At 38.3% G+C, this 25,780-nt stretch overlaps 1 protein-coding gene across 2 annotated transcripts in view; it reads left to right on the top strand.

The window, feature by feature from the left end:
• Positions 1-25,780, top strand: part of lamc3 (laminin, gamma 3) — a 252,084-nt gene that overhangs the window by 46,678 nt on the left and 179,626 nt on the right. For both annotated transcript variants that reach the window (XM_057818403.1, XM_057818404.1), the window contains exon 4: positions 11,365-11,669. In XM_057818403.1, coding sequence (XP_057674386.1) covers positions 11,365-11,669 — 305 coding nt within the window. The remainder of the gene's footprint in view (positions 1-11,364; positions 11,670-25,780) is intronic.

The raw sequence follows: 25,780 nt of genomic DNA, 5'->3' as shown, positions 1-25,780 counted from the left end.
TAACGTAACATACGTACTAAACTTTAAAAAAAGGCAAAGTTTCACTGTTACTCGTAGGATGACCTATAACTGCTATTACTGTAATTCAAGTCCTGTATAGAGTTTCTCCAGTTTGATAAACGTTGATGTCCAAAATATATAACTGTGGTTCTTTTCTGGCTTCAATTAATTGTTTAAGTCGACATAACTCATAACTTATGTGTGTGTGTGCCCTCCCGTGGCCAGGGGACACAATTTTTGTCGGGGGTAACTACATTGGCAAGACACCCATAGTGGCTCTGTTGTATAATTAACGTCTTTAGTGGGGCTTGGTTCAATCCTTGATTCTTGCTCAGTAGTTGATGTCGCTTTTGAAAGCTTAGGTTTTACGTATATCCATCTTGCCTCTTTGGTCCTCTGGTGGTTTTGGCTAAGCCAAGCAAATGACCATCTAAGGTGCTAGTCATATGATCTGTTCGGATATCTTTTTTTTTTTGTACATTTATTCATTTTTGTTGTTTTATTCCTTTACAACTTTTGTAGACAATATTTTACCGGAAAATTCTTAATTTTAAAATCATATATAGGAACGTCAATTACATGCAATGTCACTTTTCGGCCACCAGGGGGAGCCTGGCCCCCCCTTTAAACTCTGCTTATGGTTATAGTCGACAGTTACGCAAAATGTTTTCCTCTGTGAAATTCAAAACCTTTAGTCCAAAAATAAATCAAGGTTTCCAACAATTTCAAATGAACATCAACAGACGAGCACATACAGTATTGTAGCGTCTACAAGGACAATGCCAACTTGTTGATGATAATACACACTCAGCAGGAAAAGCATTACATCATTTTCAATTTAAACCTAACTAGAAGCCGCGAACTGTATGTTAAAAAAAAAAAAAAAAAAAACTTGTCCAAATGTTTACCATCCTCTAGTGAGCACAAAAGCCAAGTGACTCTGCTTTAGACTGGCCAGTGTTATCAGAGGATGCTCGCCATTTTGGAGCTAAGGCTAATGCGAATGCTAAACTAACACAAGGAGTTACATTTAGCGTCTGATGATCACTCAGCACAGACCTTTAAAGGCTAAACAAGTATTACATCTTCCCTCTTGCCAAGATAAGAAAACAAATCTTACCGTGTTTCCAAACTAGCAAGATGGAGCACAGCCTAGCTCTAGAAGCAACCTAAACTCGGTGAGGAGAGTGAAAGGGAGCCTCAGCACATCTTACATGATTGACACTATCCAAACTGCCACAATGAAAGCTGACGTACTCCACGTACAATAATAAAATGTCATGCGTTGTGCACATGACAGAAACTATGTCATATTTATCTCGTCGTATCGTCAGACAAAAACTGGCATTCATCTCGTTATGTTCGAGTATCTGAGGCCACGTTTTTAGCTCGTCATTGTCGCGTCATAAACATGAAAAAATTGTTCGTCGACGAAATATTTTCGCTATCGTCATTTTTGACGAAAACAAAACTTGGCACTTCCTATTGATTCTAGATTACTGAACAGGAAGTGGCCCAGGAATGTCCTCAAATGCTCTAAAATGAACAGGTAGTGACCAGTAAATGCACACAAGACATACTCTGGTTTCAGTACCATTGACACCGCTAAATGTCCAATTCAGTCAAAATGGATTGGATGTCTGGCACCGTCAATGCCAGCCAGTGAGGTACCGTAGACACTATTCTAATGGAAGATTTTGGTAGCAACATGTTGGTTCGTTTTTTTTTTTTTTTTCGATTGTGACACCTTTAAAAAAAACAAAAAAAACAATTAATGGTGGGAGCATCTCGATAACCTTTTAGGATACAAACTATCGTGATATACAGGTAGTAGTAAGTAGTAGTAAGTCGGAATTAACCCTTTGAATACCCCTAAATACCCCCGAATCGCAAAATAAATATCCAAAAACATGTATTGTACGTCATTTTACTGTCCTCGCCAAGATGTCGTAGCTACTTTAAGTCCAAGCTAGACAGCAAGCTAATCTCCGAAATGACGATGTCAGACGTCCGTGTGGTTTGCTGACTTTATTCAGCTGCTCACGACCTCCACACCTGCAGAATGAAACTAAAATAAACATGGAATGAAATTAGTTTCATCTTCCCTTACAGCAATTCAAAGTTGCGTTTATAACCAACTGCTGATACAGCAATAACAATCCACACAAACGATTAGCACGTATCGGTTAGCGTCCGCTCATGATCAAAACAATCACACAAACTCGCCTCAAGTATTGGACCACAGTTGAAAACGCACAATAAACAGTACAAAAGGTTTTATAAACAGGTTTTGCCTCTGTGGATGCTTCACACGCAACAAATGTGCGCACAGGCTTGCAGCTGTAATTGTGGGAGCAAATTCGCTCTTCTTCGTGTGCGTAAATATGTTCTTCTTCATGTGTACATGCGCTTTTAACTTATTTGCTCCCAAAAACGTACAAATACGTTCTATTTTTAATTGTTTCAGTGTCCCAAAAACGTGTTTATACATCTTTTACGTTTTTTTTCCCACAAGAGACATCTCTAGGTTCTTATGCAAGTTCGCTCCAAAGCACAACGCTCAAAATCCATTTTGAAGCAATAAAACTAGCCACTGGAGGGCAGTAGCGCATTTGGTAAGAACTCCTATTGAAACATGAAAGGAAATGAATGAAGAGAAATAGTCAGGAAACGGAAGTTGGAAGAAGTAAGAAGCGTGAGAAAATTGTGGAGAACGATGTAAAACACAAGGCACATGCCCCACACAAGTTCCCTAGGTGAATTCTGTTCCAAGATAGTGGTCTCTACAAAAGAAAGATTTTTTAAAAATCTATCTTAAAGACAGACAGGCAGTGATGAGGGAAAAATTTACCCCGTCTGCCGATACAGCCTCGGCCACAACAGCGTCATCTCTCAGTTCAGTAGTTTAGTATGTGTAAATAAATTGTTACTTTGCAATCAAAAGCTCTATTTGTCTTGTTGCTTATGTTATTTTGTAGAAGGAAAACATTATTCAGATGTTTTGGATGTCACAAAAGCAAAAAATAGCTGTGTTAAAGTCAGTTATGTTTGAAATGTCTGCTTTTACAAAAAGCTCAATTTCTCTGTTTTTTCATCAGAAATTGGAAAATTGCTCAAGCTAAGCTATTTTCTAATGCTGAGATCTAAAAAATCGAAAAAGATATGAACTCACTTTTTTTTCCTGCTGAAAGATTTTGGTGGGTTCCATGTTTATATAGCAATTGAACAGAATTTTCTGTGGACCTTGTAAAATCGGTCAAAATCCAGTAAAACGGCCGGGAGCGAAGGGGGTTGCTCCGATGAAAGTGGCTGGGAGTTAATTGCGTGCGGAAGTACCGTATTGGCCCGAATATAAGACAGTGTTTTTTTAATTGAAATAACACTAAAAAAGAGGGGGTCGTCTTATATTCGCGGTCTAGACATTATACCCATTCACGACTCTAGATGGCGCCAGATTTCATTGAGGCGATGTTTCGTTCATGACGGATTTTAGCTACTCTCCACATTCACGACGCTAGATGGCGCCAGATATCGTTGAAGCAAGCGATGTTCTGTCATGACAGATCTCAGCTACTCTTTTTAGTTTAACCAGTTTGCATTATTGTATTGCAATGTTTTTCCTTATTCAGATTTGTTTCAAGACTACAGTTACAGACGTCACTTTGATGGTTAATGCAGTTATTGCAATTTTGTTGTTTTATCACAATAGATTGGTTTATTTAGATTATAGAAAAACCAGAAGCCCTTCATTTACGAATGTGATTGCACTTTAGTTATTTAAATGTTCAGATATAAAAATTTAAATGGGGCAAAATAAAATGCTTTTTCTCTCAAATATATAGTTAAAATAATTTGTTTCGGATGTACTGTAATTATTTTCTGTATAAAAAATAATTTGGTGTTCAAAAAGTCTTTTTTCAAACTTGAGTCTTGAAAAAGAGGGGGTCGTCTTATAATCAGGGCCATCTTATATTTGGGCCAATACGGTACTACCTGCGCCAAAATGAAACCATCCAATACAAAACAAAAAAATTAACATTATAAAAAAATAAAAACCAAATAATTGGAGACAAAATGCCGGCGTCGTAAAGTCGAAATCATGTAATTCGGGTACATCCTAACTATGCTGCAACGATTAATCGATTAACTCGAGTATTCGATTAGAAAAAGATATTTGAATTCAATTTTGCTGCTTCTAGTATTTGTTTAATTAAAGTGGCGTTGTAATGGTTTGTTTTGAAAGTGTTTGCATTTAGTTTTATTGATTTGGGTGGATACACTGCCCTCTAGTCTGCCTCTTTTCATGTGACTGAATCCAGCTGATCCTTGTTAAGACCAACATAATCTAAGTTTTTGTTTGAGCTAATTTTTTTTTTTTTTTTTTTTAATGCATTCGTATAATAGTTTATAGGTGAATTTAGCCATTTTTTAGGGAATATCTGAATGAAGCATTTGTTAAGAGCATTTAAGAAAAAAAAAAAAAAACGTTAGCGTTTTATAGCATTGAAGCTAGCGGCCTTTTGCTACGTAAGTTAGCCAAATGTTCTTTTGCTGTACATAGATCCTCATTTTTTTGTTTTTTTTATACCGTTTGAGGCTCAGCGCAGGTATTTTAATTTTTTATGTTCCTTATTCGAATACTCGATTATTCAAACTAACTAGTTCATCGATTAATCAACTACTAAAATAAACGATAGCTGCAGCCCTAGATGTTTTTATGCGTAGTGACATTTTTAGGTAAAAAGTAAGATTTTGTTTTGTAAGATGTAAAAGTTTTTTGAGTGAAAGCCATGAATTTGTTGGGGTTTTTTTTCCTAGTCACATCTGAGATGCAATTGTTGGCTGTTTTCAACAATGTACATAAAAAATAAAGACATTGATTGTCTGTAAATGGTTCAATATTAGGTGAAATGTCTTGTATTCTCATGTATATTTATAATTGCTCTTTACCTAAAAAAAATGTTGTATCCGATTACTCGATTATTCGATTAAATTTTCAGTCGAATACTCGATTACTAAAATATTCGATGGCTGCAGCCCTAATCCTAACCCAGGGACTATCTGTATCCCCGTTTCGATATATTGTCACACCCTTTGTCATTTTATTTCAGAACTTTCCATCATTTCCCTTCCTGAATGGTAATCATTGATTTTCTCGGCGTGTTCCTTATTAGCAACTGTAGCTACATCAACACCGTATGAGCTGAAATGAATTTCCCTCCTAGTGAAATGTGTGCCTTCACCCCCCGTCAAAAAAAAAATCACGAATCATTAAACACGGAAGGCACGAAATTACACAAATATCCTTCGCAGATGCAACTTTGCCTTTCATCCCCGCTGGTGGTGGCGGGAGGGCACGCATTCGGGCCTAGTCTTGTACCTCTGTGATGAGTTGTGCCTCGGAGCCGGCGGGGCTGCGGTCACCTCACGCAGAGAGTAAATGAAAGTTTAACGATCTCTCGGCTCTGGAAGGAAAGAAACCATTACGCGCGGCTGCGAAAACAAGAGCGTTTGCAATACCTGGGAGGGATGGGTACGCCGATGAGTACGGAGGGAGACGTTGTGTCTAATGATGTAGGACAAATTTCCCTATGGAGGAGCGACGCAAGTGAGAGGACAATACATACACCAGACTCGGCACAATTACAGGACTCGTATGTCTTTCATTAGCGACCGCTTGATTCGCAACAGCTGACTGCGCCGTGCTTGTTTGAAGAGTCTGTGGCGAAGGGGTAGTGGAAATGAGAAACGGCAAATGAAACGCTCTCAAACAAAAGTGAAGTGTCCTCGTTTTGTGGTGAGAGCTCAAGAGTAGATGGCATCTTAAATCAACAATAGCCTCCTTCTCGGCGCCTGTAAAATTTGTACTTTTTTGGTGGCTTTTCTTGTAGCTTTTCCCTATAAATGATTCCGACGTGAAATGGGGTGACAGAATCGATCTGGCAATCTTCCCAGCGAGTAGTGTCGAGTTGGACTTTTTGGAATGCGAGGAATGGAAGAGCTAATATTTAGGGCAGGGGTGTCCTAACCCAGGGGTTTTCAACCCAGTCCTCAAGGCACACTGTGGGTCCTGGTTTTTGTTCCAGCCGATCCAGCAGAGACAGTTGAACCAATGAGGCTTCTGCTAAAACAAGCCACACCTGACTGCAATCAACTGATTGCACTTGTAAAACACCAGATTGGGGAAAAAGTGTTGTCATCTTGTTTGGTAAGAATGAAATCCTGCACCCACAGTGTGCCTTAGTGGAATAGGTTGGGGACCCCTGTCCTAACCGATCCTCAAGGACCGCTGTGGTGTGTGGTTTTTGTTGCTACCGACCGAGCACAGACGGTTTAACCAATGAGGTTTCTGCTAAAACAAGCAGCACCTGACTACAATGAGGTGATTACACTTATAACCAGGGGTGAAAGTGGTTAGAATTTCTTGCCGGAACTCCCTGTCAAGAAGGTCGCCACGGAGCCAGAATTTTTGGGGGGGGGGGTTAAACCTCCTCAAACCACTGAAATGCAGATAAAACTGCTTATGGCACAGTTATTCATATACCATATACAAACAAAAAATCTTTTTCATTCAAAATACCGTAATATTTTTTCAAAGATTTGCAAAATAAGTCAACAATAACAGAAGTAACCACAACCTCTAATTTCCCCCCCCACATTTCCGAAATGCAAATCCTCAATTTTTACTAGTTAAGAACATTGAATGTACATTAAAATCGAAGCTAATGTAAATGTTTACTTTTTTTTTTTTTTTTTTTTTTTTTTTTTAAATAAGGATATAACTAACACACAGTACAGGCCCAAAAGACACACCTCATTCAATGCATCACAAATGAAGGTCCCTACCCCACTGATAAAGCAATAAATTCCACTAACCAACCCTGAAAAGGCATACCTGTGAAGTCAAATACCATTCTAGGTGACTCCTTCTTGAAGCTCATCAAGAGAATAGCAAGACTGTACAAAAAGTAATCGGAGCAAAAGGAAGCTACTTTGAAGATACAAGAATATTATACATGTTTTTAGTTATTTCATGTTTTTACTAAGTACATAGTTCCACACATGTTCATTCATACTTCTTTTACGTTTAGTGAGAATTTACAATGAAATTAAACTTGATGAGTCTAAATAAATGATGGCCAGTAGATCAAATAAACATGCCTCCTCAACTCTTTCCTTTCTCGTAAAGAGCTGATCAATTTTCTGTTGCATTGCTCTTTTTTTATTGCATCAATTCACCAAGCGTTTTTTTTATTTATTTATTTTTTTACATAGTGTTCTGTCCAGTGTTGTTAATCTTACTGAAAAAAAGTAATTAATTATAGTTACAAATTACTTCTCCCAAAAAGTAATTGCGTTAGTAACTCAATTACCTGAATGTAAGAGTAATTAGTTACTTGGCAAAGTAATTGGTGATAATTACTTTTCTTTTTTTCCTCAAAAAAAAAAAAAAAAAAAAAAAAAAAAAACATTGGCCACACGATGTGAAGTTTTTTGTGAAAGTTTTTGGTACAATTGGCCCGAGCCCAATTCTTTACCCTAATTTACCCTTTACCCTGAATCAACTGTTAAAAGTTGTTAAATTTGCTCCCATTATTGCATTAGTTCCCTTCTCTCTACTTTCGACTTATGAAAGTTTTAAAACTGTTTCATAATTTAAAGATAGATTCAAGTCAAGATTTTGCCGATTTAGAAGTATTTTAGATAAAAAGTTACTTAGGTTCGCTAGGAAGGTTCTCTACAACAGAGCCGTCCTAAAAAGTCTACTGCTTTAAGATGGCGGCTGTCTACTAACTCATTTAGTGCCATGTCTGTCATTTTGCATCTAGTTATATCTATGTACAGTACATGTGATATCTACCATGTCTACCATATCTACCATAACATGCGGGCTTAGTTTGTAGGCTATCGGCTACAACATGTATTATTGGAGCTACCTAGACTCGCGTTTGCTCGGCGTCACAACTTTCTTGCCTCCTCCCAACTCCTGCTCTGCTCTGTCGTCTCGGTGAGTCCGTCTCCCTCAGACTTTTCGACCAATATAGTAACACATAGTAACGCATGCCTTTCCGCCCTCAGTAACGGTAACGGCGTTGCGAAGATGAGAAAAGTAATTAATTAGATTACCCACTACTGAAGAAAATAACGCCGTTAGTAACGCCGTTATATTGTAACGCCGTTATTAACAACACTGGTTCTGTCCTCACTAAACATGAATTTGTTTAGGTTGACAGACAGCAAAACGAAGCAAAAAAGTTGACTGCTACGGCTAACGCTTCAAGGATAAGTGGAAATTGGACTATTTCTTCACTAAAATACACAACAACTGTGTCTGCCTCATTTGCAAAGAAATTGAAGCAAACTGAAGCTAGATTAATTTCACAGCAGTAGTATTTTGCAAGGGACCGAGTGTCGAAAGAGAGCGCCACAAAGGCTAATTGCGAGAATGTTGAAATTATGAATTTAAAAAAAATAATAAAGCAAATGTGACATACAGAATGGGTTGCTAAAATTTGCTTAAATATATTGTTCAACGTAAAGGACGTCAGCCAAGGTCTGCCCCCCACATTTTTACCAGACCAAATCTGTCCCCCTTTGCAAAAAGTTTGGACACCCCTGCTTTAAACAAACCATCACACATAGGATTTTCAATTAGAATAGTGTCTATGTTAGCTCACTGGCTGCCGTTGACAGCCCTACACATCCAATTCATTTTGACTGGATTGGACGTCTAGTGCTGTTAATTGTATTGAAACAACCCCCCTTCGCTTCTTTCCCGGGTCAACAGGCCCCCCTCATGGTGTCAACCGGAAATACTAGCTAGCTGCTAGCTGACGATAGCACCAACATATTAACTCATTCACTCCCAGCTATTTTCACCGGCGCAAGGCCCTTCACTCCCTGCCGTTTTAGTAGATTTTGACTGATTTTGCAAGGCCCACAGAAAATTCTGTTCTATTGATATATAAACATGGAACCCACCAAAAGAAAGATTAGACTCTTATCTTTCAGCAGAAAAAAAGTTAGTTCATATCTTTTTCCATTCTTTAGAAATCAGCATTAGAAAATAGCTTAGTTTAAGCAATTTTCCAATTTCTGATGGAAAAAACAGAAATTGAGCTTTTTGTGAAAGCATACATTTCTCAAACAACTTTGACTTTAACACAGCTATTTTTTGCTTTAGTTACATCCCAAATATCTGAATAATGTTTTCCTTTTACAAAATAACATAAACAACAAGACAAATAGAGCTTTTGATAGCAAATTACCAATTTATTTACACATAACTAAACTATTGAACTGTTGAACTATTTGCGCACATAACAACGGGGAAGGCTCTCAGCTGCTACCGGTTGAATGAGGTGGCTCCCAGTAATCTGATGAGTCCGGATCAAGATCGGTCTCACTTTTTTCATCATTTGCATGGTTAATTTCAACCTCGGGCTCAGGAGTATTGCAACGTGAGCTCTGCAGAACACGTGTGGTACCTGACGCTGTTGTGGCCGTCACCGTCTGTCTCATCAAGATTTTTTTTAATCCTTCTTTGACGATGGTTTCGTTTTCTCTTCAAAACAATCGTCCATTGTTGTTTGCCTTTTTTTCCGATCGTTCTCCACATTTTTATCAAATTCTCACGCGTCTTCACAAGATCCCTCCAACTTCCGTTTCCTGACTATTTTTTTCACTTCCTTTCTTAGCCCGAGATGAGTTCTTACAAAATGCGCTACTGCCTTCCAGTGGCCAGTTTTATTGCTTTAAAATGAGTTTTGGGCATTGTGCATTGCAGTTTAGATGAAACAGAACCTAGAGATGCCTCTTGTCAAAAAAAACAAAAACAAAAAACGTAAAAGACGTATAAATACGTCATTATTTGTCTTATTCAAAGGTATTTTGAATTATTTGACATTTTATTTATTGATGGTTGTTAGGCTTTATGTTGGTTACCTCCTAGTGTGTCCCCGTGATTGCCCATTGACTTCACCTGTTGTTCCTGCTCCTAGCCTATCCTCCAACTTGCATCCTCCTGTGTTGCTCACCTGTTCCTCGTTGTCTCGTTACCACTTGTCGGTGTGCGTATATCAGCTCCCAGTTTCTTTTCACTCCTTGTTGCGTCATTGTCGATGTCTATCCTAGTGTCGATATCTACTTCTGAAGCCCTCGTGTTCCTGCATTCCCTGTTTGAGTGAGTTTTGATGCCTTTTATTTGATCCCCTGGCCTTTTGTTGTTACTTTGTGCTTTTGTTAATTATCATTAAAACAATTTTGAGTTCACTGCTACTGGGCTGTGCCTTCTTTTGCCTTGCCTTGGATTTGTTTCCCCCTCAGTCCATGACGATGGTAGCTTTGCATGTAATGCAAAAGTAGCCATCTATGTTATTCCTTTTTTTTTTTTTAATGGTGTTTTTTTTTCGGTGCATCGCGTAGCCCAAGCTGTTTGGCCCATCGGCATTGTTTGAATACCAAAATGACTGGAATTTTCATGGGATGCAAGGAATCTTTCAGATGCCCCAAAAAAAAATTATGGTTCATGCCAAAACGTGAGCCCCCCCCCCCCCCCCCCCCCCCCAAAAAAAAAATGATCTAGTCCTACAATTGTTATAAATTTGACATAAATCGTTAATTAAAACATTTCATCAAGGTAAGGGGCATAAGCGTTGTATACAGAATTGACCAAAAACTGTTCCCCCAAATTTCGCCAAAAACGTTCTCATTCATTTCTAATGGAATGCCACTGACAGCCATGCACGTCAAAATTTCCCATTAATTGTCAATGGCAGAAAAAAATGGGTCGTTGTGATTTTTGACCAAAAACTTATTATTGGAGCCCATTGACATTCAACTGGCATCCAAGTAAGTCGATGCCATTAACAGCCATGTACATCCATGCCAATGATGGCCGAATATGTCGATTCCTATTGATGGGAATGTACTTGGATTCCATTGACGCATGTGTAAGTCGATGCCACTGACTGCCATGAATGTCAAAATTTCAACAGGAAATGACCTGATATCGAAAAGAAGTGACCCTGAAATATCCCTATATCAACAGGAAGTGACCTGAAATCAGCAGAAAGTGACCCCAAGGGGTTTATCAGCTAAAGCAAAGCTACCATCGCAATTTCTCCAGAAATTGCATTTTCTAGTTACTCATAGCTTTCTTTCATAGGTTTCTTATAAAAAATTTTTTTTTTTTAAATCCGCCCCATAAATGTGACTTGTACTCAGGTGCGACTCGCGCTTTTTTTTTTTTAAACTGTTAATTGTTTTTTAATTGTCTGGTGCGAATTGTAATGAGGTATACATATTTAATTGTCTCACAGGGACTCTCTCACTTCAGTGGATTAAAATGTGTGTGTTCCGCAGGGAAGGCCTATGAGATAACCTACATCCGACTGAAATTCTACACCAGCCGACCGGAGAGCTTTGCCATTTACAGGCGCTCTCAAGCCGACGGACCGTGGCTACCGTATCAGTTCTACAGCGCCTCCTGCAGGGAGACATATGGCAAATCGGTTAATGGTTTCCTGCACCTGGGGGATGACGAGAGGACGGCTCTGTGCACGGACGAGTTCAGCGACATCGCCCCACTCACCGGCGGAAACGTTGCCTTCTCTACCTTGGAGGGGCGACCCAGCGCCTACAACTTCGACCAAAGCCTCGTCTTGCAGGTCAGTTCAGGAAAGGTATCACTTTGACTGGCACCAAGCAATTTTGCGGAGGGCGGTAGTAACTCTGCCACACAGAAAAATTCCAAATGTACTGCCTGTTTTAGGGAAACGTCACTTCCCCCTTTCGTTACTTTGTCATATAATATTCTTAAGACTTTTATTATGTTCAATACGTATATGGTCAAATGATCATGTACCCAAAAGAGTAATTATTTCGATACCTTAGGTCTGCCGTGGACACAACTTTGCGCATGCGTGTGCAGATACAGACTCAATAATACAAACTAGGGTTGTTCCGATCATGTTTTTTTGCTCCCAATCCGATCCCGATCGTTTTAGTTTGAGTATCTGCCGATCCCGATATTTCCTGATCCGATTGCTTTTTTTTTTTTTTTTTTTTTGCTCCCGATTCAATTCCAATCATTCCCGATTATTTTTCCCGATCATATACATTTTGGCAATGCATTAAGGAAAAAATGAATAAAACTCGGAAGAATATATACATTCAACATACAGTACATAAGTACTGTATTTGTTTATTATGACAATAAATCCTCAAGATGACATTTACATTATTAACATTCTTTCTGTGAGAGGGATCCACGGATAGAAAGACTTGTAATTCTTAAAGGATAAATGTGACTTTGTATATTGTGACTAAATATTGCCATCTAGTGTATTTGTTGAGCTTTCAGTAAATGATACTGTAGCCATTTAACTGTTCTGCCCAAATGCATGATGGGAAGTGCAACCATGACTGTGCCTAGTGGTACCAATTGATATATCTTCTCTGCGTTGGGAAATAACATAGGGTGTTAAGAAAAAGATCAATTACTACCTTTCTTCCCCACATTGCTTCCCACAATATTTCTAATCGTTGAGAGAGTGATTGTAAAGCTTTAGCCAATTATAAAAAGGCTCCAAAGGCTGCCAAAATTCACTCTACTCATTTTACGCTCCCTTTTAGCTCTATATATGGGTAAAACAGCGGCATTACAGATTGAACGCGACAATGCGTGAGTGGGTCGTGCAGCACATGTGTTAATTGCGTTAAATATTTTAACGTGCTAAATGTTTTTTAAAAATTAATCACCGCCGTTAACGAGATGAATTTGATAACCCTACCTTAAGCCTAAACTAAAGACTCTGGATGTGTCACATATTATGTCTGTAACGTTAAATACAATTCGAAAACGATTTAATCAAAATATATATATATTAAAAAAACGCATGTCCGATATTTTTTTGCCGATTCCGATACTTTGAAAATGACGTGATCGGACCCGATCGATCGGGACATCTCTAATACAAACCACACCCCTTCAAACTACGCCCACATGATGCTACGGTGGTAGCGTCTCATAGAGCTGGGCAATATGGCCTTAAGCACGTATCACGGTAAATTGAGCAGATTTACCTCAATAACGATAAATGACGATAAATTCGCTTAAGCGGACAGTTATATAATTGGAAAATCTGAATTCTCGTTGATTTATTTACCAGCTTTCAGTTTTATTTAACAATTGTACATGCAGACTAAACATTAAGTGTATAAAAATGTATTGTAAACAATAAGAATTCAAGTATGAACATTTATAACAACTTGTATGGCTTGAACAATGTACATTGTCAAAATCAATATGGCTGCGCAAACATGTCATTGTAACACAAATGACTTATAGCTTGAACAGTACACTTCAAAAAGACAACTTATTGTTAATGGCTGCTGTGACATAATTACTCAACACAAGTGTTTACTTGAAGGTTTCAGGGTTTTTTTCCCCAGTTCATTTTTTAATGCATGCAAGCACACATGAACCCCCACACAGACACACATTTAAGCTATATTGATCTTCTGCAAATGAAACATTTAAGATTTTATGATGGGCGTAATGACACAGAATTAAGCAAATACAGAAAAATAGCTGGGGCCATTAAACGGTCATATTATAATTTTCACTGTTGGATTGTACTTTATGCTAAATGCTTTACCATCACAAAAGCTAGCAGAGAAATCACACACACAGAGATAAAAAATATTACGCGACATACTAATTGCTAGATGCAGTCCGTGCCCAATCCACTCATTAAGTTCAGCCGTTTCGACAAGGTTAGAGCTGCTATCCGACTCCATCAATTTCATTTGTAGCGTTAACCGCTAGCGTTAGCCTGTGGCATGGCTACCACTAGAAAGCGCTGACAGCACCCTCTCGGGAAATTGTGAGAACAAGGGAGGACAGCGGGAGAAAGCCCATGTGGATGCCGCCAAGACTCTACTTAATGTCGGGTGAAAGTTTGGTGAAACTTCCTGAAGCCACACTCCGTCACGTTTGCTTGTAGCGTTAGCCGCTAGCGTTAGCCAACCGGGCTTCTGTTTGTTTGGCTTCCTGATAACAACGTGACTCCATACATAAGCACACCGACTGCTTTCTTAAAAGGGAATGAACATAGCCGAACAACACAGCTTCAAAGCAGGATGAAAAGACCATATTTTCTTGTTCTATTAAATTACCGAATTTACCGACATAGTCAAAATTACGTCGGTCATTGTAAAGAATTTCGGTGCCGGTAAATTTTCGGTTTACCGCCCTGCTCTAGCGTCAAATGTCTCATACAACCCCTAGCAAAAAGTATGGAATCACCAGTCTCGGACGAGCACTCACTCAGACATTTTATCATGTAGAACAAACTTGGATAAAAAGCTTGAAAAAATAATGAATTAGTTCAAAAGTTCAACTCTTTAGCATTCAGAAACACTAAAAGAAATGAATGAAAAACACTGTGGTGGTCAGTAAATGTTACTTTTATAGAGCAAGTGCAGGAAAATGTATATGGAATCACTCCATTCTGAGGGAAAAAAATATGGAATCATGAGGAAGTAACAGAGAAATAACAATCAAAACACATCTGTAGTATTTAGTAGCACCACCTCTGCCTTTTATGACAGCTTGCAGTCTCTGAGGCATGGACTTGATGAGTATTCTTCATCAATTTGGTGCCAACTCTTTGATTGCAGTTGCCATCATCGCCTTGTCCAATGCAGATTATTTACTCTTGACACCTTGTCCAATGCAGATTCTTGACTCTTGACAAGGTAATAAACTTTAGTTTGGTGCTGTTCCAGTGAGATTTACAAAGATGACTGCCAGAAGAAAACATCAAAATTCCCTCAGTCCTTGATGATATGGGGCTGCATGTCAGGCACAGGCACTGGGGAGATGGCTGTGGTTAAATCTTCAATAAATGCACAAGTTTACATTGAAATTTTAGACAGCTTTCTTATCCCTTCAATTGAAAATGTTTGGAGATAATGAAATCAGTTTCCAAGATGACAATGTGTCATGCCACAGAGCTAAAACTGTTAAAACATTCCTTGAAGAAAAACTCATCCAGTCAATGTCATGGCCTACAAATAGCCCAGATCTCAACCCTATTGAAAACCTGTGGTGGAAATTGAAAAAAAATGGTCCACAGCAAGGCTCTGACCTGCACGGATGATCCGGCAACTGCAATCAAAGAGAGTTGGCACCAAATTGACGAAGAATACTCATCAAGTCCATGCCTCAGAGACCGCAAGCGGTCATAAAAGCCAGAGGTCGTGCTATTAAATACTAGAGATGTGTTTTGATTGTTATTTGTTTGTTTCTGATGATTCCATATATTTCCCTGCACTTGCTCTATAAAAGTAACATTTACTGACGACCACAATATTTTTTTAATTCGATTTATTATAGTGTTTCTGAATGCTAAAGAGTTGCACTTTTGAACTAATTCATTATTTTTTCAAGCTTTTTATCTGAGTTTGTTCTACATGATTAAATGTCTGAGTGCTCGTCCGAGACTGATGATTCCACACTTTTTGCTGGGGGTTGTAGATATCACATGTGTATAGAGGTAGATGCATGCGCCTCATAGACATATATCATATCGTGGTACCTCTACATATGATGTTAATTCGTTCCAGGACCTTGTTTGTAGGTAGAAATGGTCGTATGTCGATCAGGATTTTCCCATAAGAATACATTATAATTCCATTTATTCGTTCCACAGCCCGAAGACCTACACTAAATCCTTAATAAAAGCTGCTGGTGCGATTGCAAATAGCAATTACACATAGCAAAACAAATAAATTATAATGTAACAAATCGGGTTCTAATGTGGCGGATGTGTTTTGCAGGGTGTACCTGAATGCAACGCGTGGCTTACTTGACAGTGAGAGAGGGACTTTTTACTTTCACTTTGTTCAGCTGGAGCGGACAGTATGCATGTTGTGTTGCACAGGTTCTGAAATAACCTTTTGGCGATGTTACTGCAATAATAATTGTCACCTTAACTTATAAAGACTGGCGAACGGAGGTCGGAGGAGGACCGTCGAGATTGTAGACATACGGCCGTATTGTCAACCCAGTTCACGGACGTGCGTACCACGCTCATATTTTTCTATCAATTCCATCTTCATTTCAATGGTAAGCCTCACCTTTTTCATTTTTTCACCAACTCCACTAACATTGTTGTAACCCATGTTGATTTCTCTCACAAGAACATCTGCCGTGTGTCCGTCTTGCAGGGAAAAAAAACTGTGGCGCTGTCATAAATCGTCGTATTTTAGAATGAATTGGCAAATTTTACGTCAGATGTCAAAAAGATCGTGTGTCATAGCGATCGTATGTCGAGGTACCACCGTATACATATATCAGATATATAGAACTAAATGCGAAATTACTGAATTCTCGTGCGACGCAGGGAATCTTTCAAATGACTCCCCAAAAAATGACCATTCGTGCCAGAACGATTTTTTTTTTTTTTTTTTTTTGCCATTTGACATAAATCATACATTAAAAAATTCAGGAAGGTCAGTGGCATAAAAGTTCTATCCAGAATTTACCCAAAACTACCGCTCCCCCAAAATTTGCCCAAAACCTTCCCTTCCTTTTCTAATGGGATGCCATTGACAGCAATGCACGTCCAAATTGCATTTTATTAATTACTGTAAATCCAGTTTTGAATAAATTCTGAAAAAGAAAGGTGAATATTAGTAGTGAACCTCTCTGACTACTCCCAGACTCAAAACGATGTATTTTTACTGTACCAATCTTTTTAAAAATTCTAATTAAGTCCCACATGCATACTTTGCTCAGGTTACAGTTGTCATTATGGTGGAACTGTAAATCCAAAGTTCTAAATAAATTGTGAACATGTTAGTGAATATTAGTAATGCACCACTCTGTGTTGCTAGCTGTATGGCTTCCAACAATGTCCTTGAAGTGGGCCGGTCTTTCAATGACTCCCCAGTCCACCCCTGATTTTTAGAATAGAATAGAACAACTTTATTTTGAGTAATTGGCAATGAAAACTAGACAAAGACGAACACATTTTGAAATGACTAAAGCATGACTAAGACTAATAAGTATTGTCGTCCAAATGACCAAGATGAAAATGAAAAAGGCTGCCAAAAACAAAAACATTGAATCAGAGGTTAGAGAGTCTCTCAAGCAATTAGCATCTCCTTCAGATTTCTTCTTATTGGCTTTGACCATAATTTTAATATTTCAGACTCTGAGTGAGTCAGTCCCATCAAAAAAGTGTTCACGATCTTTTACCCAAATATCATTAGCTACTGGAACATACGGACATATATGTATAAAAAGGGCAAAAAGCCACCAAACAGAGAGGCAATCAATTCCTTTTTCGGGTTCCATCTCGGCGGCCCTAAATAGTCTGCCCGGGCCTGACTGTGTTCAAGTGCATTTCTGGCTCGGAGTGCAGCGATAAGGCTGACAGGAGGACAGAATGAGAAATAAAGAGGCCAGATATAAGGGTGGAGTGAGAGGCCATTTCAGGTAAGATCACTTCATTTGGGCTTGGGAACGTGTGACTGATCTGAAATAGCCTACCGAGGCTTACAATCACAGGCGCTGGCACATTTACTCCAGATGTTGCTCCTCGAGCGTGACCTTCGACTTACCGCGACCTCATCGGGAACTGTCACAGAGATGAACCCCCAGGTGGTCTCAATCTGGAGACCCTTTGTAACATGCCACCGGGTCATGGGTCATGTACCCTCTAATTCCATCCATTCGTTTTCCATCGAGCCTGTTGACTTTAGAGTCGAGGGGAATTGGATTCTATCACAGATGACTTTAGGGCAGAAAACCTTAGGATGGTCGATCTGTTGATAGCTTTTAGCCACGAGTGTCAAAAGATTTGCCAGATGGGGCAACAAAGCGTTAAATTAAAAAAGAAAAAAAGAAAAAAACTGCTCCCCTAGTTGCTGAAATGTTATATTTGAAGCTAGGTTTATGTACAGCTAGCTTGGCTAAAAAGAACAGGCAGGAAGTCGATGTAGCTTTTTTGGAAGTTGGTAGCTGCTCCCATGGTTGCTGTAATGTCAATCTTTATTCAGTGGAAAACAGTGGATTGGAGGGACAGGAAAGCAACATAGAACATAAAATAGAATACATAGACTACATGGGGGCTACCTGTCCCAGGACAAATGAAATGCTGACTAAACAGAAGTTATCCTATTTCAGTGCTTTTCAATTATTTTCTATTACAAGGGAAGATGTAAACATTCAACTTACAATGAAGTATCTTTATTAACATTGTTTTGTTTGCAACAGAAAAGACTATAAGCGCATCAGTTTGCCTGAATTAAACAAAAAAAAAAAGTTGCATCCAAACTGTAAAAATACACTCATGGTGCATTTTTTGACCATTTGGTACTGATTATTATTATTATTTTTTTTTTTAATAAACTCAAATACCGTATTGGCCCGAATATGGCGGCCCTAATTATAAGACGACCCCCTGTTTGAAAAGACTTTTTGAACACCAAATTAATTTTTGTACAGAAAACAATTACAGTACATCTGAAACAAATGATTATAACATATATTTGAGACAAAAAGCATGTTATTTTGCCTCATTCAAATCTTAATATCTGAAAATTTAAATATGTAGACTAAAGTGCAATCACATTCGTAAATGAATGGCTTCTGTTTTTTGAAATGTAAATAAGCCAATCTATTGTGATAAAACAACAAAATTGCAATAATTGCATTAACCATCAAGGTGAGGTCTAACTGTAGTCTTGAAAAAAAAAATCTGAATAAGGAAAAATATTGCAATAAAATAATGCAAACTGGTTAAACTTGCGAGTAGCAGAGATCTGTCATGACAGAACATCGCTTCAATGATATCTGGCGCCATCTAGCGTCGTGAATGGGTATAATGTCTAGACCGCGAATATAAGACAACCCCCACTTTTTCAGTGTTATTTCAGTGCAAAAAAAAACACCATCTTATATTCGGGCCAATACGGTAATCATGATTTCAAATTGAATAGCAGCATTAACTCATAAGGACAATATGCCAAACAATTTGATCGAAAAACAAAAATTAATCGAACAGTTTTTATTTTTGCTGCTGGCAGTATCAGCTCCTTTGCTCTGGTGTGGTGTTATTTTGCACTGAACAACTTGGTATGCCATACTATATGATGCTAACAGTGTTTGCGGGACAATTGTGGCAATATTCGCACGTTTTTGCTGAAAAAATTAAGTGGCTTCTCAATGTGATTGGAGTCTAATGTCTTTAGGTGACATTAATTGATTAGGCTGTCTGCTGCAAACATTTTTAGACACAGTAAACAGAGTGGTCCTCCCTCTTCTCCCACTGTATTAAAAGTAAAAGCAAAAAGTCAAACGCTACATACGCTTCTTCATATTTCCTCATCTTAGCTCTTCATATCTCGTGTGCTCTTTGCTGTGTGCTCTTGTCTGGTTCAAAAATACTGCGCCCACTATTAAAATGAGTGCCACTGCCTGGACTGCCACCTACTGAGTGGATGTGCAGTTACGCATTGTCAAGTTCAAAAATAGACCCTTAGGTAGACATTTGTAAAATTACCCAAAAATAAGGAGAGAAGACACTCAGTTTTCTTGGCCAAGGAGAGCAAAAGAGTGACTAGCCAGAGGAATGCTAGATTACGCTGTCTGGTCACCAAAATTGATCTAAAGAAAAATCCTCCTTGCTATTTTTATTTAGGGGTTTGTCCTAACACAAAAAGGGTGCCGCCCTGAGGGAGGGGGGAGCAAGCTGGAGACATCCATGTGATTTTGTTTGGCTATGTGAGCATGTAGGTGGAACTAAGTACACGTATGTAAGCATAGGTGCATGTAAACAACGGTCAAAATGACCCAGACACTTCAGTTATGCAACGCTGCGGCCATGGAAGATGTCCTCGAATGGAAAATTGTCCTCGAAGGTCTAGACGAAAGTCCAGACGCCAGGTGCTGAAGATGTCTCGGAAGGTCTAGTTACGCAATGATGTGGCCATGAAGCAAGGCAGTTGTCATCCCGACCCTCTTTACTCTTCGTAACACTTAAAAATTATACTACAACCTAGTATAGCAAGCAATAATCATTTACTGGTTATATCAATAAGAGAAAAATATGGCAATATGTATTATTTATGGTATATATGAGCACAAACAAATATTCAATCAATCAACCCTCGATAATTACCTCAACACGCATTATCCTGGTATGGTAAAAAGTATGTTCCCCAAGGTTACCTGCGCCACCCAGGGGACATGCCCCACTATTTGAGAACTAGTGCTCTAGCCCCAGGTTGAAGACATTTAAACACTGAGTATTTATTTTTGCACTATTTCAGAGATGCTTTTTTTTTTTAAGTTTTGAACTATGTACACTTTATTCTATTTTAGCCATTATGAAAATATATGTGTGAATGGTAATGGTTTACAGTGTCATCCAACATTAAAAATGGTAGTATCTTATTTTCATAAAAAGAAGTTTGCCAGCTGGCAAGCAGTGTTGTTTCGTCAACAATGACAATAACGAACCATTTGAATGGATGAAATGACAACGCGCTGAAAACGTGTCTTGGAGAATAAAACATAACAAGATGGATGCCAGTTGCCATCTGACGACACGTGAAAGAGATGAAAATTCGCCTTAATTTCCGTCGAAAACTCATTGTGTGATATTTTCTTATTCTATGTGTGGTTAGAACATATTTAGCAGTGTTTGGTTGTGTCACTCATGTGATGTGCTGCGCCTCCCCTATTTTTTCATGGACTAAAAACTAAAAGTTTATCGACGAAAACATTTAGAGAATTGTCCACTAAAACTACACAAAATTAGTCTAGTTTTACACTAATAAGTATTTTCGTCCATAAGACGAAAATTAAAATGGCTGCCAATAACAATACTGCTGGCAAGTGCTATCTGATTTTAACTGTTACCTCAGTCGATCCCTACAAAATAGGTGTGTTGGGTATAATTTTAAGCTTGATGTCTTCTATTTATTTTGAACTTTAATAAGAGCTGCTATATTAAAAAAAAAAAAAAAAAATTGCGACCTGTACATGAGTATATACGTTGTTTTAATAAATTGAACATTCTCTCAATATTGCCAATTTTTACTTGCGATTACCCCAGCGATAAACACGGATTTGATTGTAATTCCTTTTCTATGATGTCCAGTAGGGACTGTTTATTCCATTGTCCGTATACACATTCACCACATTAAACATTACTTATTGACTCTAATCCTTTCTCTAATATGCATAATCCACCTTAGCCATTCAAAATGAAAACATACCCAGGACTCAAAAGCTGTACTCACAATATACTCATGAAATTAGATGGACTTTATTTTTGGTTTGTTTGCCATATTTAAGTTGTTCTTACAGGAATCATTCCGCAGGGGCTCAAAAATGGTGTTTGTCTTTAATTTGATGAGTCACTTGCTCACATTTGCTCATGATGACACTAGCCCACCCAAAATAAATGAATAAAGTCAGTTTGGTACCTACCCCGGTACAGGCGTCGTGGTTCAGTATAGATTCGGTACACCAGAAAAAACAAAGGCTTTTTTTTTTAATCATAGGGCATATGTTGTCCTTTGCTAACAGATAACAGATAAAGTTTGTTCCATTGGCTAAAACTAAAGCCTTGGTAACTTTTTTATTTAAAAAAAAATAAATAAATAAAAACTAGCATTTTCAAAGTTGGATTACGCACAGTTAACTGTAAACCATTACCAGTGTACATACACTCGCGCATAAGATATATTTTTATATTGGCTAAAATAAAATAAGTACAACATGTTACAAAAGTTAAAAAGCATCTCTTGAAATAGTGCAAAAATAAATACTGTTTCTTAGGCCAGGAACAGAATAAAAATTTCCTGATTTCAAAATATAAAATATCTAGAAAATGCAATTTCTTGAGAAATTGCGGTGTGAGCTCTGCTGTGGTACAGTGGTATGAAAAATTATCAGAACCTTTTGAAATGTCTCACATTTCTGCATAAAAATACCATCAAATGTGATCTGATCTTTGTCAAAATGGCACAGATGAAATTAGTGTTTGATTTAACTAAAACCGCTCAAACATGTATAGGTTTTCATATTTTAATGATTGCATGCAAACAATGACAGAAGGAGGGAAATAAGTGAGGCTAAGGACACTTAAAGAGCAATTGAAACTAATTTTTACCAAACAGGTGTGTGCCCAATCACTGATGAGTGGTTTAAACCTGCCCTGCCCACTGTAAAACACACACCTAGTAATAAATGTCTTGATGATTGTCTGATGTGCATCATGGCTCTGTCAAAAAAGCTGTCTGAAGACCTGCGATCAAGTATTGTTGATTTGTATAAAGCTGGTAAAGGATACAAAACCATCTCTCAAAGTCTGGATGTTAATCAATCGACAGTCAGAGAAGTTGTCTACAAATGGAGAGAGTTTGGCACTTTTGCTTCTCTCCCAAAGAGTGGCTGTCCACCAAAGATGACGCCTAGAGTTCAGTGCAGAATACTCAGAGGTAAAAAAAAAAAAGAACCCCAGAGTGTCTGCTAAAGACTAACAGAAATTGCTGGCACAGTCCAAAATTTCTAACTATATGTAAAACTATGGCCAAGAATGATGTTCCACTCCACGGAGGAAGCCACAGCTGTCTAAAAAAAATGTTGTCGCTCGTTTGTTTGCAAAGAGGTACTTGGACACTCCACAGACGTTTAGGCAAAATATTTTGTGGACTGATGAAACCAAAGTTGAATTGTTTGGGGGTAACACGTAGTGTGTGTGTGTGGGGGGGGGGGTTAATGGAACAGCGCTCACCAACAACACCTCATCCCCACCGTGAAGCATGGTGGAGGGAGCATCATGATTTGGGGCTGTTTTGCTACCTTAGGGCCTGGACAACTTGCAATCATTAATGGAAGAATGACTTCAAAAATTATCAGAATGTTTTGCAGGAAAACCTAAGGCTGTTTGTCAGACAGTTGAAGCTAAAAAGAGGGTGGATGCTGCAACAAGACAATGATCCAAAACACAGTAAATCAACTTCAGAATGGTTTCAGAAGAACAAAATATACGTTCTGGAGGCCAAGTCAAAGTCCAGACTTGATCCCCATTGAGATGCTGTGACATGACTTAAAGCTAGAAATTCATGCCAGATATCCCCAGAATCTGACTGAACCACAGCAGTTTTGTCGAAAAGAATGGGCTAAGATCGATCGATCAATGTGCCAGATTGATCTGCAGCTACAGGAAGCCACTGGTTGAAGTTTAAACTGCCAAAGGAGGGCCACAAAATATCAAATGTGACGGTTCACTTACTTATTTTCCCCCTTCTGTCATTGTTTGCATTCTCTCCTCGGTAAAATATGAAAACCTATAAATGTAGGGGTGGTTTTAGTTAAAGCAGAAGACTGTTTTTTTTTTCCATCTGTGTGGTTTTCTCAAAGATCGGATCACATTTCGTGGTGATTTTATGCAGAAATGTGCGAAATTTCATAACCCATTAGATACAGACCTACGACCCACTCGTTGGATTTTGGGGCGTTTTGGAGTCTTTGTTTATTTGGGGGCATTTTGGGATCATTTCCTGTTGATATCAGGTCACTTCCTCTTGATATTTTGACAAATATGGCCATCCATGGCTACATATGCGTCCATGGAATCCAAGTACATCGGCATAGAATCTGCATACATGGCCGTCAATGGCATGGACGTGCATGACTGTCAATGGCATCGACTAACTTGCGGGACAGTTGAATGTAAATTGACTGTAATGGTATGTTTTTGGTCAAAAATAACAACCACACAGGATCTCTCTGAATGGGAAACTTGGGCATGCACGGCCGTCAATGGCATCAACTTACTGATTTCAATGGTCTGTAGGGGAAAGTTTTTGTTCAAAAATCAAAACCACACAGGTTTTTCTGCCATTGAAAATGAAGGGAAATTTTGCCCAATAGAAATGAATGGAGCAACTGACATGCCCATCAATGGCATCCTATTAGAAATGAATGGGAAGGTTTTTTGGCAAATTTTGGAGAACCATAAATTTTTGACAAATTCTGTAAACAACTTTTATGCCCCTTACAGTCCTGGAATTTTTTTTAATGTCTAAATTATGATATTTGGTCAAAAAACTGTAGGAGGAGATACATTTTGAAACGTCACGCGAGAACGGTCATTTTGCCGGTGCCAGTCGGTCAATCGGTTTGGGCCGTGCGGCACACCAAAAAAACACTGAGAATGAGATGCGGAAATAAAGTTGAGGAATTTTATTAGATGGGCTTTGCCTTGCAAAGCTCCCATCTAAAAATGGCTGTAATGCAAACATGTCTTAATTATTTGAAGACACCAAAGGTAGATGGAACTACCATCACATTTCAACCATTTTTTTTAAAAGAAAAAAATCGTTAATTCAATCGTTTATTCATTTTTGCGCCATGTTAATGCCTCCTCTGTCAAGTTAACTGTTCCAATCAATCAAGTTTCAATTCAAGCTGACCCGGTAGCAAGCAAGGTGTCAGGTGGAGAACATGTTACTCACAAAAAAAAAACACTTTGTCAACATAGGTATTTAATTCCCAAAGTTAGTGACACTAGGAAACTTTTAAACCTTTATATTTTCATTACATTAGTGGTATTTCGAGTGACAACTAGTTGGATGACGCCTCTTTTATATCTTGAGGGGGTCTATATCGCTGTCGCTAACACTATATACTGTAGTTTTTTCCCCCCTTAACACCTGTTCTCAGATGTGACTGGCGAATGACTATGAACATGAACAGATTGACCTTTTCTCATATCGTATTTCGTTATAAAATATCAATTATCGGCTTGCACAAAAACAAATGTCCACTGTGGGAAGACATAAAGCCGTTATTCATTTTCCCTGACTCCGCTTGACATTTAATGTCAACGTCTCGCCGTTATGTTTTATGAATCGTTAAATTAGAACACCACACGCTGAGATGACACAATTGGTCGCGCGGAAATTGAGTGGTTGGAAGTCAAGAGCATTTTTGTTCTGTAGGAAAGATGGTTTCTGAAAAATGACTTAGAATAGATTTCTAAGTCTTTTGTTGTCAGATTTTTCAGTAAACACATAAATTTGATAGTTTGCTAATATTTGATATTTTTTAAAATATGACTTGGGCATTTAAGAGGTTGGTTTGTCGTTAATCTGTTTGATCAACACATTCCAAGGATGAGGAAACTGATCGTTTAGTGCGTTAGAACGATGCGTCAATCCGAATTAAAACATTGATTGGTTAAGCAACGATCTAATCAAATCACATATACTTTTTTTTTTCTATTCAATTGTCTGAAGTCTCAACAAAATTGTCAAAAACGTCATTGTTTTTTTTTTTTCGGTTAAATATAACTCATTGTGTTAAATGTATTGACTAATCTGAGTAGACATTTGAGTACGTCACCCTCTAGTGGTGGCCGCCATTCCTGAGGTGTTTTTACAGCTCAGTAGCAGCCCAGCATCAGTCAATGCAGAGACTTGATTTCATGTGCTTTTCCAATTAATGCATCATGTCAAGTTGGATTGATGTTCGACAGTGGCCTCCAGTTACAGATGAAGGTATTTTACCTGTGATTTTAGTGATTAGTTTGGTTATGGAAAAAAAGAACATGCAATTTCTATATCCAAACACTAAAAATTGGGAAAACACAGAAAACTGTGACTAGTTACATTAGCTAGCTAATTGCAGAGGTGGGTAAAGAAATAGTGGCGTTACTTCAAGATTATGTTACTCAAGTAAAAGGAAAAG

Source organism: Corythoichthys intestinalis, chromosome 17 (genome assembly GCF_030265065.1).
Source record: "Corythoichthys intestinalis isolate RoL2023-P3 chromosome 17, ASM3026506v1, whole genome shotgun sequence".
Classification (NCBI taxonomy): domain Eukaryota; kingdom Metazoa; phylum Chordata; class Actinopteri; order Syngnathiformes; family Syngnathidae; genus Corythoichthys; species Corythoichthys intestinalis.
The sequence above is the reverse complement of the archived record's forward strand: the minus strand, read 5'-3'. Positions and strand labels throughout refer to the sequence as shown.